Genomic DNA, 18,071 nt, shown 5'->3' on the forward strand with positions numbered 1-18,071 from the left:
TCAGACTTGGAAATGCTGTTAAACTTTGCACTGTCTAGGAGGGCTGACTTCTTCCTAGCTCTTTTTTTTTTTTGCAAATACTAGGAGTTGAGGCATAGCTTCAGGACAGTTATATATAAGTTTGAACACTTACTGTTCAAAAAACAGGTAGATGTGGCACTTCGGGACATGGTTTAGTCTAGTCTACCCTTGATTGGTTTAGTGTGGACTTGGTAGTGTAGGTTAATGGTTGGACTGGATGATCTTAAAGGTCTTTTCCAACCTAAACGATTCTATGATTCTATGATTCTAAGTTTATTTCAAGGTTTTAAATATCATATAACTTTTACTGTTGTTTATTATCCAATAAATTCTGTTATTTTGGAACTCTGATGCTCTGTCACAAAAGGAATTCCATCACCAGGTGATCTGAATCATAGTGATTGATTAGGAAAGCAAACTTTTCACAAGCATGGCAGTTGAAATAGTGATGAGCAGGAAAGGGGAAAAAAAGGCTGCATTAGAGGATTAAGGCAGGTGGAAAATAGAACTAATCTGCTTTAAAAACAAAACACCAACCTGCTAGAGAGAAAATGAGAGTATTCTACCAATGCCTGATTGGTTTAGCAGGCAAACTACTTTTGAAATAAGATAGAACACAAATATTTTAGTCTGTACTGACTGAATCAGTAAACAGAAGGGGCTTACATACTATTTTGGTGAATTTTGGCATCTGTTTTTTATTTCTCTTTACATTTTTATAGTGTTGGAGTCAGAATATACGGATAACTAAAAATGAAAGCTTAACTAATTTTTAGGTGTTACTGTAAAGTTAGGACTTAATCACTTGCTGAGGAAAAATCTGTTCTTTATCACTGAAGTCACATGAAAAATTGTTCCCTTTTTTGGCCTATGAAACTACTAAAGCAGTATTTTAAGATGTACATATTAAGGTTTGGGTACTTCAGATGCTCATAAGCCTGTATTTATATATTACCATGTATGAAATATTGAGTATTAATCTTAGTCTTAAAAAGAATTAGATCAGGCAATGCATGTTTAACAGTTTGCTTATTATGTTTTAGTATAAATAGGTTCCTGTTGGATATGACTTTCACTTGTACAACTCCTTTTTATTTCCTCCAGATCTGAAGAATAGAAGCATGCTTTCCACTGAGACTTACACTACCATTTGTGATACAGAATGTCTCTAAGTGAGAAGAACAGTGTGGTTTTTGCATATGAATCTTCAGTACACAGTACCAATGTACTTCTCAGTCTTGATGATCAGAGAAAGCAAGATATTCTTTGTGATGTTACTATTTTAGTGGAAGATCAGCGATTTCGGGCTCACAAAGCTGTGCTTGCAGCTTGCAGCAGTTACTTCCTTTCAAGAATTGTGGGCCAGGTGGATGCTGATCTTATCATCACTTTACCGGAAGAGGTGAGTGTCACTCCCTTCTGTATTTTACCTGCCAGTGCTTCTAATCTGTTTTGTTCAATTCAGTTTTACAGTAGGCTGGTGCTTGACTGAGAAGTTAAGGTAAGAGAGTTAAGAACTGAGGGGAAGGAATTTCTAGGTTGTAAAGCTGCCATTGGTTGAGGTAAAGGCTAGACAGGTCAGAGTATATCACAGACTGAAGATGAAGTGAATGCTGTCTTGGGGAATATATAGGAGATATCTTTTCAATTAAGTATATATTACTTTGAAAATTGTGTACCTGATTCAAAGCATGTAAGTTTGTCAAAAAACAGGCCATTTAAATGGTAAAGAGGTATTGCAGAACTATCCTCCTATATGAAAAGAGAATACTTTTGGAGTAACAAAATCAGTGTCATTGAGATTTGGTTTTGTTCGTTTGAGTAATACAGCTGTGCTTATATTCCTTGCTTGTTGCTTACTATTGTTAACAATTTTCTTCTGCTCAGTTCCCCATCCTTTTTACACACTGATCATTGATTTTTTTCTTTTCCCTACTGTATTTTATTATTTCTAAGACTGGTAAAATGTATTGCAATTACTTGCTTTCTTTTTTTACCCTTAAAACATACTCTTAAATCAGATTGAATTTCAAGGCATTCAGTGGGAATAAGCCAGAGCTTGACATCCGCAGGAAAGAAAATTTATTATTAGGAACATCCAAGACATTTAAAGATTCCAGCTGGTGTTTAGTTACCTTATAAGAGGCATGAGGCAAGCGACTGGATTTTTATATGAAATGCTGTGCTTGTAGATGAAAAGTGAAGAGCCTGCAAGTGCTGTGATTGTGCCCAATGGTAGCAGTAATCTGAAGAGTTGGTTGTTAAATAATCGGTGGCTTTCTGGGAGGTAGTTCATAGTAATCAGCTTTGGGGGTGGGGAATAACATGTAAATTGTTGGCAACTCAACTAGAATCATTAAAGTTGGAGGAAAGGTGCGCATCAATGAGTATTTGTAGTGACATTGGAGATTATGTTATAGACTTGTTCGTGTACAAGACCGAGTTGAGTGTTAATGCAGAGATGATGTATTCAGAAAGCCTGTACTTCAGTAAAGTAGCTACCTCACTGGCTTTGTAATATACTGAGACAAGCACAAGGATTCTGTTACCAGAATCTTTCTGATTTTATAGAGAACAGAAAAATAAAAGGGATCAAGGGGTCTCTTTAAAGAGCTTCAGTGGCCTTTGCTATTATCTATTGATCAATGAATTTGTTACAAAATTACGTTACAGTGTAATACCACTATGTCACTTTCACTCAGTCTTCTTACTGTGTCTGTGTGTTCATTTCTTCTTATACTTTTTTTCCTAGTGGCTTAATATGCTGATAGCCTCAATGTGCCTCGGATTAAAAGAAAAGTAATGATGGGAGCTGATGTGGAAGGGAAGTAGGATGCTGGGGGACACAAAGCCACGATTTGGAGTAAAAGAGGCAAATCAGTGGCGTGTAAAACTTCTGATATTGAAGAGAGAGTTTTGCTTTGGGATGATGGAAAAAATAGGGTATTGGAAGAATAAGAAATGTACATCGAAGTTGAAGAGGCGAAAAAATAGTCTCTGGTGCAAAGCAACAGTGTTCCAATGAACCCACAACAGTGTTCCAATGAACCCGTGAAATAAACCTGAGTTAGAAGGGACCAGAGTTTGTAAAGAAAACAAGAACATAATAATCTTGATATTTTCTACAATGTAGACTTAAGAGGACTCTTAATGTAATTTAGTATTACTGATGCAATAACTGAGTCTGCTGAAGCAACAAGCAAAAATACTAACAGTGAATGTCATTTTTTAATCATTTGATCTGATCACTTACTTGGTAAAAGCATTTCAAGACTCAGCAACTTGAACTTCTGGGAACTGCTAAGTATTTTGAAATGAGTCAGTTTATGAAGTGGCATATTTAAGAGGCAAACACTGATCACATGGTTTGACATGTGATTTTTTTGTTGTTGTTGTTAATCTTTTTAATCATCCAAAGTATTTGAAGTTTAAAATTAAAGATACCAGTCTGCAATCTGAGATACCAAAATATTTTTGGAATTAAAGTACTTGATACATACTATAATGTAAAGACTAACTACTGACATCTTGTTGTAGATTCTGTGTTTTTCTACCAGTGTTTTTATTCCAGGTTAGACTTTCAGCCCAAATACAAATTAAATAAATGGCTACTGCAAGAGTTGCTTTTCTAGGTCAGTGAGACCAAGAGTCTTTCTAGCATTCTATCTTGTTTGAGGATAGCTAGCTAGAAATGTGTTAAGAGAAAGCGAAAGGAGTACTGAGTGGTTTTTTTTCCCCTCTTGATCCTTCCAGTTTTTAGCAGTAAGTGTTTCTACTTTATATAGAAAGAATGTACAGTTTTGAAATACCATGGTATTTGTTTTGTTCAGTTTCATGTATGGATGTCACTTGTTGTAAACCCACTTTAATGATTTATTGACTATACTAAGTTTGAAGACTTCTTGCCAGCTTATGGCTAAACTGTCTTTTACACTCCCCCGCATTATTAAGGATGAATTAATGTGATGGTGTAATCAGTAGTCTTCTCTCCAAAGCATATTTCAAATGCTGTTTTAAGAATTCTTTAGATAGGTCATAAGTGTTTGCAGGCAGTTTTGCTGAACTGTCTCTACGAAGATCTCTTCAACTTCCTTTCATGTGTTGTTTATGTGTTCTTTAAACCACCAAACAACCACTAAAAAAACGCAAACAAAACAAACCCTCAACTGATTCCTAAATTGAGTTGCATGTATAGTTAATTATCTTGCTGGCAGAAGAATTCAGTATAGTTAATGCATTAATATAGCACTTTATTCAACAAAAAGTCCTTTCAATAAAGGAGGGGAGCAGAATGTGGGCTTGAGTTTGAGTAGTAATCATGGACATATTGCTTTAGCCTTTACTTGCAGGGAAAGGCTAAAGGAAGTGTCATGTAACTTGTGATATGGCGATCTGTTTACAGCTTTCTGCCTGATTTCTTAGTAATTTTTTCATGCGTAGAAGATGATCTTGTTCAGTTTGTAACGATACAGTTTTTGTTTATCTCTGGGTTTCCTCTTAGGCGACTGTTCTGCCGTAAAAACTGAGATGATAATGATGGAAATCTTCAGTTAAAACTACCTACTCCAAAGAGGCTTTAAAGTGAGAATAATTGGGTTTAGTGTACAGTTTTTGGGTACAATTCATCTCATCTATGGGAGGAAGAAAGGAGTTAGGTGGCTATAGTAATAAATAATCATCTGTGGTCAACTTCCTTTTTTTCAAACTTTTTTGTATCAGTGATGTATAAGACTGAGCAAACAATAGTAATTGCTCTTTCAAGGAACAATTAAATACCAGCAGCGCTTTGATCTTGTTCTACAGTAATTCATGTACAACTTGGGTTTGAAAGGTATCTTTGTAAAGTTGGAATCCAGTTACTGGTTTTCAGTGTACAGCAATATTTTTCACTTGTTAGTACTGTGTTGTCAGAACATTTTATTAAGAGATTGATCGCAGTGAAGAAGATAATTGCCACAAAATGTACAGGGTAAAAGTGTATCAGGAGATTTGTTTCAGAATGAGTGTGGCCATTCTGAAAACTCTGTTCCACAGAGTTTTCTCTGTGGAACAAATCTGCTGTTTTTGTCTTTACTCTGTCCTGCTGCGTGGTTTGTTCATAAATCGGTGTTCTATGTGTTTCTCTATTTAAAGGCATATTGGCCATACTAATACTTTTTTCTTTTTTTTAAATATAGGTAACACTTAAAGGATTTAGTCCTTTGCTTCAGTTTGCATACACAGCTAAACTTATTTTAAATAAAGACAATGTGTCTGAAGTTTGCAAATGTGCTGAATTTTTGGGTGTACACAACATTGAAGAGTCTTGCTTTCAGTTTCTCAAATTCAAATTTTTGGACTTTAAATCGGATCAGCAGGAATGTCCAAGGAAGAAGTGTTGTACGCAGCATTGTCGGAAAACAAACCCTAAAATTGGCAATGTAGATGATGGAGACCTAGAAATAGATGATGAAGCAGAAGAACTTTTAGAAAAGGAATATATTCAAACTCCTGACACAAAGCTCTGTAAAGATGAAGAAAATGCTAAATCATCGCCTGCTCTCCAAGATAATGCCAGTCAAACGTGCGATCCTGTACATTCAGAAAGGGGTAGTGTTTCCAGCTTATCTTCCCAATGCCCAAAGTATAGGAAATTCCAGAAAGCTTTTGGAAACGACAAAGTTCATACTTCAGAGTCCAGTTCCAGTATTAAAGACATTCAGGTGCCACCAATTGCAACTTTTCTTGAGAAGGAAATACCTGATAATGATGGCTTACAAAAAGCTCAGGAGTGTGTACCTATGCAGCTGGTCTCAAAATGTGAAGAGACTCAGGTGAAAATGGAAGAAGGGGAGGAAGGCATTGAGAAGAAGGAGGAGTCAAAGAGAGATTCTGTGACTCAGAATGTGCTGTGTCCTGTAGAAAAAATGGATCTTGCTGCTTTCCCCCAAAACTCTGCTGCACCTCACGGACTCAATTCTGTGTCTTTTTTACATACTTGTGAGCAATATGGTAACTTGAATTTCAGTAATATGCAAAACAACACAGTCTTAGCTGAAAAAACTGTATCGGGTACTGGAGTTGGGAGTGACAAAATTGAAAGTCCAAATGACGCACCTTCAAAAGTCGATTTGTGCACTAAGGAAGCAACTAACATTACATCAGCTGGTGATCGAAGCAGTGTGGAGAGAGAGGTAGCAGAACATCTCGCAAAAGGGTTCTGGAGTGATATTTACAGCACAGAAGCCTGTCAAATACATTTACCACCTGCAGTTCCAAAAGAGTGCTTGGAGCCAGTATATTCGGGGAAAAAATCAGAGTGTCCGTGGCTGGGTATCAGGATCAGTGAAAGCCCTGAACCTTGCTCTCAACGAACTTTTACAACACTGAATTCTGTCAACTGCCCCTTTATAAGCAACCTTAGTACTGAAGGATGCTCCAACAGCTCTGAAATAAGCAGCGGAGATTATGTTCAGGGACAGCAACAAGAGCAGTGTCCCTATAACTATGTCATAAGTTTGGGAGAGGATTCGGAAACTGACACTGAGGGAGACAGTGAATCCTGTTCAGCAAGAGAACAAGAATGTGAGGTAAGAACATCCTGGTGTATCCTTTGCTTCCCTGTCTCTTAAGGCCCTATTTGAAAATCTATTTCTGAGTTTCTTGTGGGGTGGTTTGGTTTTTTGGGTTGGGTTTGGTTTTTGTTTTTGTGGTTGCTTGTCTTAAAAATCTGGGAAATTAAACTTTAAATTACCATTCAAAGGTTTATATGGAAGAGCACTGTTAATAGGGAGACTTATAAAGTATTTTGTGGTAGGGTATTGAAGTGGTAGATGCTTAGGTACTAGATCTCTCCAGATATTTTTCTGGAACAACTTTATTGGAAGAGGTTGTGAGTCTTCAACCAAGGCATGGGGGTTCTTTTGTAGAATTTTTTTTTTTTGTTATCCTTCAGTTAAACTTAAGAAAACTCTAAACTTCTTGGAACCTGTGTTTATAGAAGCTTAATAGTTTTCTTGGTTTTATTCTGACTTGTGGGGAGAAGGTAGGAGAGAAATGATACTTCAGATTTACTGTGAAATGAAAATTAAGTTTTCAAGCTGGCTTCAATAGCCGTGTATTTAAGACTGCTTTAATAGTATCGCCTTCTCTAAAACTGAGGTTATATTTGTTCCTCCAATTGCCGAAATTATTTGGCACTTCTTTCCTTTGTGTCGTTGGTTTGGTAGTGTTTGAGGCAGATGCCACGTATAAGTAGTCTAATCCCAAAAGATTTTAGTCACAGTTCTTAGAATTGTAGAATTGCAATGTGGCGCTGTGTATGGTGGGTCATTTAATGTCATGAAAATTCAGTTGTTTTTAAAGCACCAGTTTTTTGAGGATGCAGGACCCTGCTGAGACTTAAAATAAGTGGAAGCTACCATCAATATAGAAAGTTGGCAGGCCAAACAAAAGGCGAGAAGTGGCTAAATACATTCCTCATCTTTACATTGCAAAAAAGTAGATGGCGTCTTTGCTGAGGGCAATACTCTGTCTTTTTTTTTTTTTTTTTTTTTTGCCTGTTTGTCACCAGTGGTAGCCAAACACAGAAAGGGTTTCTCTGCCTCTTAAACTAAATGCAGATCTTTGACCACAGCAAGGTAACATATTCTTCTACTTAAGTATATACTTAAGGATTAAAATTAAGTGTCTTTAGTTGGATACTTCATAAAATGTGGCAATTATTTTGTAAAGGTAAAGATGTTTTTCAGTATTAACCACAACTTCGTGTTCTATGTACGTTTCAGAAGCTCCTGCTTCTGTAGCTCAGCTATACAGACAGTAGCAAGAACCTGGTTCTCTCCTCCAGCATTAAGAATTACAGACAAATACTGTAACTTCTCCATTTTAAGTAAATGCCTGTTTCAGATGAACTTCTGCAGGAAACTATAGGTGTAAAAATGTATGCAGGATACAGTCTTAATAGCAGCTTAGGGGAAACTTAAGACTGTTAGTGATTGACACCTGCTTTGTGCACTACCTAACCATAACTTATTTTACTAGAGTGTAGCACCCAATTATTTGCTGCACACACAGATGGATTTCATCCTATGCTGAATATGTTTTTGAAGATCTAGTGTAAATGCGCAAAGTACTCTGTTATTTCACCTGTGCTTGAACTCATCTAGTTGAAGCCCGAGGGTTTTATCCACCTTGCCTGATGGCTACATTAGCTTGCTCTTGTCTCTGAGATTTAGGAAGAAATATGGGTTGTGTGATAAAGAATGCTTAAAGTTAAAAACTTGAATTGGCCTGTCAGTGTTTGCGTATATCAGTTTCACCTTTGATTTGTATCTGTATCTTACATTCTAGGTAAAACTGCCATTTAATGCACAAAGGATTATCTCACTTTCCAGAAATGACTTCCAGTCATTTCTCAAAATGCATAAATTAACTCCTGAACAATTGGACTGTATTCATGATATCCGAAGACGAAGTAAAAATAGAATTGCAGCACAGCGATGTCGTAAGAGAAAACTTGACTGCATACAAAATCTTGAATCTGAAATTGAAAAACTGGTATGTATAAATATTCATTACTGTTGACTTGAGTCTTTCTCTAAACATCTTGACTGGGCATCTGGCAGTAGTTTGAGAGTGGGGTGGCTTAATACTTTTTCCACTCAAGCTTAGAAAACTTTATCAGTCTTAGATGACTTCTTGAATAGCAGGTGTAGATTTTCCGTGCTTTACTCTAAAGTACACATATTTTTCCTTCTGTGGACTTGTTTCCATTGAAGTAAAAGCACATCACAGCATAATTTTTGGTGAATGGTGTTTCTGAAGCCATCAGTATTGAGCTTAATTGCACAGAATGATTCCCAAACCATCATCCCACTCTTACTTTGTTTTCTACCTCTTTCCCCTTTCTTGCTTTGTGCTTTTCTCCTTCAGCTCGTGGTATTGCTCATGATCGAGTTCATAGTTATGCAATTGTTAGTTGTGTAAGTATTGTTCTTGTAACATATCAACATGGGCTGGTGAACTGTTTCCCAAGTCTTGAATCTTAAAAATTAGACCCTTGCAGAAAGGCGGAAGATAAAGCAGAACTCAGGAAGCTGCTTGCCTTTTTAGCAGTTGTATCAAGATTGTAGCTGAGGAATTAATGCATCCAGATTTCTCTGCAACCATCTGTTAATATAATCTCTCCTTCTTAAAAGGCAATAAAAAGATAAATGTGTAACCTAAAAGAAATGTGGGTAATCTGAAGTTCTTCTGGCAAGAAGGTAATTGTGAGTGGCTTTTTCCTGGTCTTTGTTTCTGATCCTCTCATATCAGTTACATAGTTGATTGTACCGTGTACACTAAATAGTTCAGTTGTTTGGGGTTACTGTACTCTTAATTTGTGTTTATGGAGCATTTTAGACTTTGTGTTTATGTACATGAATTTGGTATCTGCATTAGCTAGGAATGTATGCAGTCATGTTGCACTGTTCTCCTTATGACTTCAGAGTGAAAAGGAAAATAAAATTAGAGCAAAGTGCCATGGGCTAGAAACTTATTTTCCTGAAGCAGTCCATCATCTTTCACTACGTGCACTTCTACTTCTGCAGCAAAGGAGATGGACTTTGTATGGCACTGCAGGCCCTCCTTCAGCCATGATGAGTTGACAGAGCAAGTCATTCAGTGTGCTGAATGAAGAAGATACTTTGGGAGGGAGGGAAATCAGGTGACTGTGTTAATAAGTTACATTATTCTGACTAAAGAGAGAAGTTGCATTTCTGACAGTTCAGAACTTTCTGCCTGTTTTGGTTGCCATATTGTCACTTCTGTTTGTTATGTAACTGTCAATATTATGCAACACTTGAGGGGGAAAAAATTAGAGATTCATCTGCAAGATTAGACCTGTGGTTGATGAAGTGACTGATAATCATAGTATAATATCCTTTCTTCTGTGGACTTGTACTAGAACAGGCTGAATGTCTGCTGTTTGACAGATACCACAGTGCAAGGTCTAGACAATGAGTGTTGAGAATTGTGAGGTGAGGTCTGAGTTACGAATCATACTCTAGGCACAAACATGTTCCAGTTGCTTATTTTTTCCAACTGTGCAGGTAAGTTTCTTCAGAACTTCCTGAAAAGACCTTGTCTGGAGCTGTTGAGCATGTCTGACAGCCACTGATGTTATGCAGCATCAAACTTGTGTAGGTTGTGCATAAATAAAGAAACTTTAAGATCTGTCTAGGCATAATTTCCAGGTGGGTGGAAGAAGAGAGACATCTATGAAAGGCATTGTGTGGCACATCCAGGTTGCTTCATGCATGATGACTCCTGCCTTGTTCCTGCTTCTCTGGGTCAGACATGTGTCTCAGACCTGTTAGTCTTTCATCTTCTTGTTGTATCCTCTGTAATGTGGCTTTGAGAGGGGATAATATGGTGTACCTATAGTTTGAAAACTCTTGACAAGTAGGTAATACTCTTTACTATAGCCTGTTAGGAAATACTGTTTGGTTAAATTCCTCATCCTGGCTTCTAGTATGTGCAGCATGTTGTCTTGTATTAATTTCTATTCGTTGTTGCTTATTGGGTTTTTGTTCTCTCAGATTAAAAGATTTGTGGTGTGTTTCTTGGGAAAGTCCTATTATCTGGAACAGACTAACCCCCTGCATGAGTAGAGGCTGGAGACTGACTGGCTGGGGAGTAGCTTTGCTGAAAAGAACCTTGGGGGTCTGGGCAGAGAGCAAGCTGAGCATGGGGCAGCAGCATGTCCATACTGAAAAAAAAAAGGTCATCAGTGTCCTGGGCTGTATTAACAGGAGCACAGCCAGTGGTTCAAGGACAGTGATTGTACTCATATACTTAGCACATGTCAAAACTGGGGAAAACATTCAGCCTTATCCCTCCCAGTGCCAGAAGTACATCGACAAACTGGAGCAAGGCTAGGAGAAGGCCACCGGGATGGTCAGGCCTGGAGTGCTTCTCCTGTGGTGAGGAGCAGAGGAAACAGGGCTTCTGCTTGGAGATGAGATGGCTGTGGGGAGCCCTAATACCCACCTGCCCATATCTGTGGGGAAGTCCTCAAGATCATATACCATTGGATGTGGAAGATCTTCGGCTTCCTGGGGGTAGTATGTCACAACAGGAGAACAAGAGACGTTGTCATAAATTAAAATGGAAGGTTTCAACTGGATATAAGGAAACACTTTTTTCTAATGGGGACATGCAGGCAATGGAGCAGGTTACCCAGAGAGCTGTGCGTGCTCTGTTCTTGGAGGTTTTTGTAACGTCACTGAGCAAAGCCCTGGGCAGCCTGATCTTAGCCAGAGCTGACTTTGTTTTGAGCAGGAGGTTGGACTACAGACCTCCTGAGGTACCTCCCCCACCCAAGTGATTCTGTAAAATTGAAAGTCTTATGTTAAGCTCTGCTTATATTGAAGAAAAATGCTGGTCGGTACTGAATCTAACTGTTATCTGGGAGAATTAAGTTCAGTCATTTCTCTTGATCTTCTATACTGATGTCATTTTTTGACCCCCATATAGTCTTTGCTTATTGATCTTTCAGGTGAACCTATGTGTTCTTGTTGTTCACTAATCTTCCATATTTGAGAGTACATGTGGGCCACTCAAGGAGGTGATGGCTTGTTAGAAACAGCTCTTTCAGAGCACCTTGTACTCTTCTGGTTAAGATTCACATTCCTTGTCCTTTCTCGCTTCAAAGCTTTAAAATGAGGGTACTTGTGAGGGGGAACAGAATGAAGGACAGCTGCCCTCAAGAAGCACTACTTCCCTGAAGATTCTGTAGCTTAGGACAAGTGAGTCACATGCTATAAGCTCTGATCCAAGAAATGTAATTGAGATCTTGTTATATATACTATAGCAGGGAGAGAAAGTGTGTGAACTAAATAGATTCTTCACCAGAAGAATTAAAAGAGCTCTCAGTTTGATGATTGTTATGACCTCAAAACTAGCTGGCATTACTTTGCAGTATTAATATAATGCTGCTAAAATAAAACAATAATACTTAAATGTATTAAACTGTCAACAACTTCAGATGGGGGCGGGGAACTTACACTGGAATAAATGTTTCTGAATGTTGAAGTTTGTGTTAAACAGCAGTACAGATAACTTCATCAGTCTATAATATACAGCTGAGTGCCTCTACATACCCAAAATATACATAAAGTGATTTCAGATTAGGAGATCTGACAACAGCTGCTCCCAGTATGCTGTCAAGCAGAAGTTTATTAGCAAAGCACTCTTTCTAATCATTTTAGGCAAAAAGGACTGGCAACAACTGCTTCTCTTGTAAAATGCCACTTAAAGTTAGTGAGTTCTTTCAAAAGGAAGTTATAGAGGCTGCAGTATGAGTTTCTTCTGCAAAAGGGGATGTGAGGAGGACTGAAAATAATTAAACTTCCTAAGAGTGAATTCACATAACAATAGTGATAACACACAGTCCCTATGATTAAAAGTTATTTCTTAAAAACAATTTGAAGATTTATGTCTTCAAAACTCTGTCTCTTCTTTTAATTAATTGTAGAACTCAAAATGTGTGGCATGTTTGGTTTCGCGTATTTTGTCCTTTTCCTTCAACTGCTTCATTGTGGTCTTGCTTGTTTCCTGTCCTTCTTTGCCATTTCCTTGGGTTTTTTTATTCCAGATGTTGATTATTTCCATCATTAGACCTCTTGGTTATCAATGTCCTTTCATCTTCAGTCAGCTGTATCAGAAGTCTCAGAAAAATTCATGACATTGAAGTAAAAGCAAAAAAAAAAAAAAGCTAAGTTTTAATGAATGGTACTTTTTATCTACTCAATATGCATCAGTGAATTGCCATCCCTTTCGCTGCTCTGTGTTTGGAAAATCCTTTTGCTAGATTGTAAGCTCTTCAGAGCAAGGACAGTCTTATTTCATATCTGAGAGGTATCTGCCACCCTTAAGCACAGTAGCCATGTAAATAAGACTCAACCATTCAGCTGGTATTCTCTTGTTCCACTAGTAGGTTACATACCTAGTGGCACTTTTGTTCTTGTCTCTTCAATTCACTAATCTGTCACTATGCTTTAAATTCTTTAACTTCCAGTGTTCTAGTTGCTGCCTTGAAACAAATGGGATTGCTGCATTTCCAGAGAAAATACTTTGTTTATGATTTTAGCGTGGTTTATTTCTTTAACTCTCCTGTATTTTTTATTTACTTCAGAAACTCTTCTTAACTCTGTTTGTTCTACAGTGGACTTGGCATTTCTTGAGAATTGAATTTATTTTCATCTAGCAGGGTAGTATCAATAGTGAAAATGTGATGTCTGGTTTTCAACATTTAACTTTTAAAATATAAATCTTTATGAAGATTGCTCTGCTTAATGTTTTGTTGACCCAGTGGTAATGGTTTAAATGTGTTACTCTGTAGAATTAGTGTTTTAGGAAAATTTATAGTAAGTGAAAGTAGGTTTCACTTATTAAATAACTACAAATTACTTTTTTGGCTGCCAGCATGAGTTTTGAAAAAGTTGTATGTCTGGAAAATCACTTCAAATAGCTGAGTTGATGATGCTTCAAGAGAGGTTAGGATTGGCCTTTTGATAGGCATTTAATTGTGTTGCTGTTTACCTTCTTATTGCCAGATTACTTCTGTTTCAGTACACCAGGTTTTTTACAGTCTTGTTTTTGCTTTGATAGGAACGTAAACCATAGGTTTTGTGATTAAAAAGTAGACTAAAAGGCTATTTTTCTTTTTGCAGCAAAATGAGAAGGAGAACTTGCTGAAGGAAAGAAACCACATTTTGTCAACTCTGGGTGAGACCAAGCAGAATCTGACTGGACTTTGCCAGCAGGTGTGTAAGGAAGCAGCTTTGAGTCACGAGCAAATACAAATACTTGCAAAATACTCTTCCTCAGATTGTCCGCTTTCATTTTTATTCCCGGAGAGAGAACGAACAGCTCCATCTGACAGTGATCTTGCGATACCATCGTGTATAGAATTAGCAGATGGTCTTTCAGGTGTTACATCAACAAATGAGCAGAGTTCTTGTTACCAGTGTGTGAAAAGTGTGTGTGATGCAACATATGATCAAGTACAAGAACTGTGTCCAGTTTCTGTAAGAACATTGGAGAAAACTTCGCTTGTGGAACAGTGTGGACAGAGCGGTGGTATCACAGACTTCTGTCAGCAAATGACTGACAAATGCACTACAGATGAGTGAATCTATTCTCTTCCTATTGCCAGCCTCTCAACATTGCAACTAAAATGAGATTGAGCATTTTTTAAAGTCATTTACTAAGTGAAAGAAAACATGAAACTTTATCTTTTGAAACTACATTGACAATTACATGGTCATTATATTACTTGGCAAGCTTTGGGTTTGCTCTGTGTAGTTCTAGAGTGTAACTTTGTATGTGTCAGCCTTGGAGCTTTTTCTGTGTGGTGATGCCAAGGACAGTTCAGGAAAGTTGTTGGAAAGTATAAACTGTGCACAGATGTTTATTTGTGAGGAAGCTTTCATTCAGGTATAGAGCAGCCTTCACTCTGATTTATGCCACAGTACCTAATGCCACTCTGCATCTCAAGAAAAGCCTCCTAACAGGTGTTTATGCACAATGACTTCTATACCTGGAATTCCTATCTTTTTAAGATTTCTTTTTTCCTGGTAGACAAACCTTAAGAAGCATATATAGCTCTGTAAATGTTTATTTTGTAGATGGGTTAGGATAACATTGACAGTATGAGGAGATTCTGGCAAGTGCGCTCTGGAACAGCTAATTGCTTCCTGCTGTTCCCATCCCTGTACCAGAGCCAGCTGTTATTCAATATATGCCTTTGTCTTAGCTCTCCAGTATATAGTTAAGACAACTGGAACAGTGGAGGTGCTGGAGCATACTGTTGTCTTCTCTAAATTTTGTGGGAGGAATAGCAACATACTGGGAAAGGCAGAAGTTTGAAACTGATGCAATTCTTTGATTAGTGTGCATTGGATCCTCTGGCATCTGAATCCCATATGCTTGTTAAAATTCATTGCTGTATTGCAACTTACTGTCTTAGCACCTTCAAGCTCACTGCTGTTTGTGGTAAGTTGGAATCAAAGTATTGTGAAAGTTTAAGGACAGATTTTTTTTTTTTTGGTTAAGATATTCAGGCACCAAATTCTTTAACTTCAGCGCCTAATTGCCTAAAGTAATCTACAAATGTAATTGTTCTCTGATCACTGGGACCAGTAAAGATCTATTTCAGAATTTTATTCTTCAGGATACCTTTATGGCTGAACCTGTAGTACACTTTCAATGGCTTGTGCTATAAGTATAAATATATAGAAAGTATAATAAGGAAATGAGCTGGAGGGATTTCCTTTATTTACTCTGTGAAGGAGAAATTCAACTACTAAAAATAATCCCTGTTTTTTAGACTTTTACATGGCAGTAGATGCATATTGTATACCAATGATGCTTTGTTATTTAGATGTTGTTCTCACACCAGAACTAAGTATTGAACCTCACCACAGAAAACTTTGGTTTTGCTGGTTTACAAAACATGAAGAATCTTGTACAAGCCAGTGGAATTCTTCATTTCCTACCTCAGAATGTATATTAGCTTTTTGTGTCTTTGTGTGCATGTACAGTAGGCAGCAACTAAGCAAAGGACTACTGTAAATACTGCTTTCCAGTTTTATCTTGCAGTGAGACAAAACTTGTTCTTGGTAAGGCTCTCTTTTTTTTTTTTTTTCTTTTTTTTCCCCCTTCCCCCCCTCCTTATAGGTAACATAGCATTAATAAATATATTTAGACTATTAAGCCACTTATTTAAAACAAAAATGAAAAATTTGACAGATTTCAACAGTACTTCTCATAACCAGCACGTAATACAAGTGACTACACTACCTCACCTATGGGATTGAAAGTTGATTCAAGTCTCTAGTGATATCCTTGGATTTTCATCATATATCATTACTTGTTTAAGGGGAAAATTTATGTTAATGGAGCACAGCTTGTATAAACCACAGTGCTTGCAGTAATTGAAATTCAGAAATAAATACTATAGGGCAGACATCATGAGAGTTCTACTGCTTTGGATATATTTTCAGATAATTGAATTGAAATTCTTTTAAATTACTATCATTTATATATGTTGATCCTGTAGATGTATTACTTACAAAGCTCTCTGGGTTTTTTCTCCAGCATCTGTATATGCCTGGTTAATTTAATCCTGCCTCCCTCCTGTGCTGCCACCGTGGGCAGTGTTTTGCTCCTAAGTCTCCATTTTATTTAAAAAGCAAACCAACATGAAACAAACAAAACAGAAACCCCCAAACCTCTCTACTGTCCATACATAATACCACTTTTAAAGCTAGTGACACTCTGAAATGACGTGGATAATGACATTAAAGCATTGTCCTAATAGTACACATACTCTGAAATGGAACTCCTTGGGTTAAATGTTTGTTACAAAGGGGTGGAGCATATATGTAGAGAATGACTGTCTGGGAATTTAAACATATCCAGTGGCCCAAACCCCCAACAGACTTAGCTATGGATGTTGGAAAACAAGGTCAGTGATTACCAGGTTCAGAGGCCAGAATATCCACCAAAGAGTTGTGCTCCACTGCTGCAGTCTGGTGATCAGCCAGGGTCTGAGTTCTACCCAGCAAATGGTGCAGGGCTTCCAGTGCAGAAATCACAGCTGTCATTGACATATGATAGAATTCATGTCATGTTTTTAAACCTATGATGAACTTGATGAAGTTTGAGGGTAGGTTTTTGCCTAACCAGCTGCATCTAAATAATTTTTAAAATATTTATTTAATACAGTAGACCTACAAGTTGCATGTTGACTTCTGTAGCCTATATCATCAACTTGCAAAAGTTAAGAATGAATGACAATTTTATGACACAGAATTCTCAGGTAAATGTTTTGGAGTTTGGTTGGATTTTTCAGTAAAGAAATACTCAATTTTGAAATTGTAAAATACTTTGTTAAAGCATGTTTTAAAATACTTTGTTCAGACTATCTTAAAGCCATAAGAGTATGATGGCAAACAGATTGTAAAATAAACAAATAATTACAACAGTTGATTTTGTATCTTTCATAATTCAGTATTTTCTAAGACTACAATAAAAACCACTATCCTTTCTACAAAGGCTTTTCTTTTTTGTACAAATCTTTTGCAGTGAAAGTCTTTACTGGTGCATTATTCACTTACGTAGTACTACTAAAACATTTCTGAAAACAGTAGTAAAGTAGTCTATATAGTTTATAAGTTCCTGAATAATACACACAGTAGCAAATATTACTGAGTTGGAATAAATTTCCTGTAAGTTTATTTGACATTTTTGTGTCCTGTTTGCTTGGGTTTTCTTTTCTGTGGAACTTCGATTTTTTTTAAATTATTTTTTATTTTATTAATTATTATTTTGGTTTTTTTAAGGGAGAGAAGAGGTAAACAGCTGATTAATGGGCTGTTGTAGGTTTGTTGGGTCTAGAAAAAACTTGGTGATGATTACTGCATAGTATAATCAGTGCATGAGACAGGTTTATCATGAGGGAGGTTGTAATGATAAGTTTGTTTAAGCCTCTCGAAATAGCTTTGTAATTGTAGATCTGTTAGGTCCTGTTAAATAATCAGGATTGCAGAAAAATTATCCCTTGAGAAACTGTGTTTATCCTAATCTCCCTCTGTACCTCCTAAACAGTAAACTGTAATACTGGATCTAGCCTTAAGTGTTGCATTTTACCTTGTTCAGAAAGCTTTTCATTAGAAGTCTTACTTCATTTAAAGTTTTTGTAACCTGTGCATTTGACGCTTTCAAGTCTGAAATTACTCGATCCCACCAGCAGACCCTTTATTAAAAGTTAAACCAGTCTTTTTTGGGGAAAATGCTGGAAAGCAAGGTGATTGATTATAAGGTTCAACTTGCTGCTTATAATTGATAAGGCAGTAAAAGCCATACGTCTTTCTCCAGAACAGTTTTGTTCTTGGAATTCATAGTCACTTGACTTTAAGAACCAAGACGTTAGCTTGCCCAAGAATGTTAGCGTGGTTCCTTTTTGAGGAAACTTAAAATCTTGATGCAAGAGTCTGCGATATGTTTAAAACTCCTCTTAA

General features: G+C 37.1%; 1 protein-coding gene across 1 annotated transcript in view; it reads left to right on the plus strand.

Moving 5' to 3' along the window:
- The window catches only part of BACH1 (BTB domain and CNC homolog 1), a 29,220-nt gene extending 11,932 nt beyond the window's left edge, over window positions 1-17,288 (plus strand). Inside the window, exons 2-5 of the mRNA XM_075727603.1 lie at window positions 1,126-1,423; window positions 5,199-6,590; window positions 8,353-8,559; window positions 13,719-17,288. Coding sequence (XP_075583718.1) covers window positions 1,184-1,423; window positions 5,199-6,590; window positions 8,353-8,559; window positions 13,719-14,180 — 2,301 coding nt within the window. The 5' untranslated portion in view covers window positions 1,126-1,183 and the 3' untranslated portion in view covers window positions 14,181-17,288. The remainder of the gene's footprint in view (window positions 1-1,125; window positions 1,424-5,198; window positions 6,591-8,352; window positions 8,560-13,718) is intronic.
- Window positions 17,289-18,071: the final 783 nt, after the last annotated feature.

Source organism: Pelecanus crispus, chromosome 1 (assembly GCF_030463565.1).
Source record: "Pelecanus crispus isolate bPelCri1 chromosome 1, bPelCri1.pri, whole genome shotgun sequence".
In the NCBI taxonomy this organism is placed as follows: Eukaryota; Metazoa; Chordata; class Aves; order Pelecaniformes; family Pelecanidae; genus Pelecanus; species Pelecanus crispus.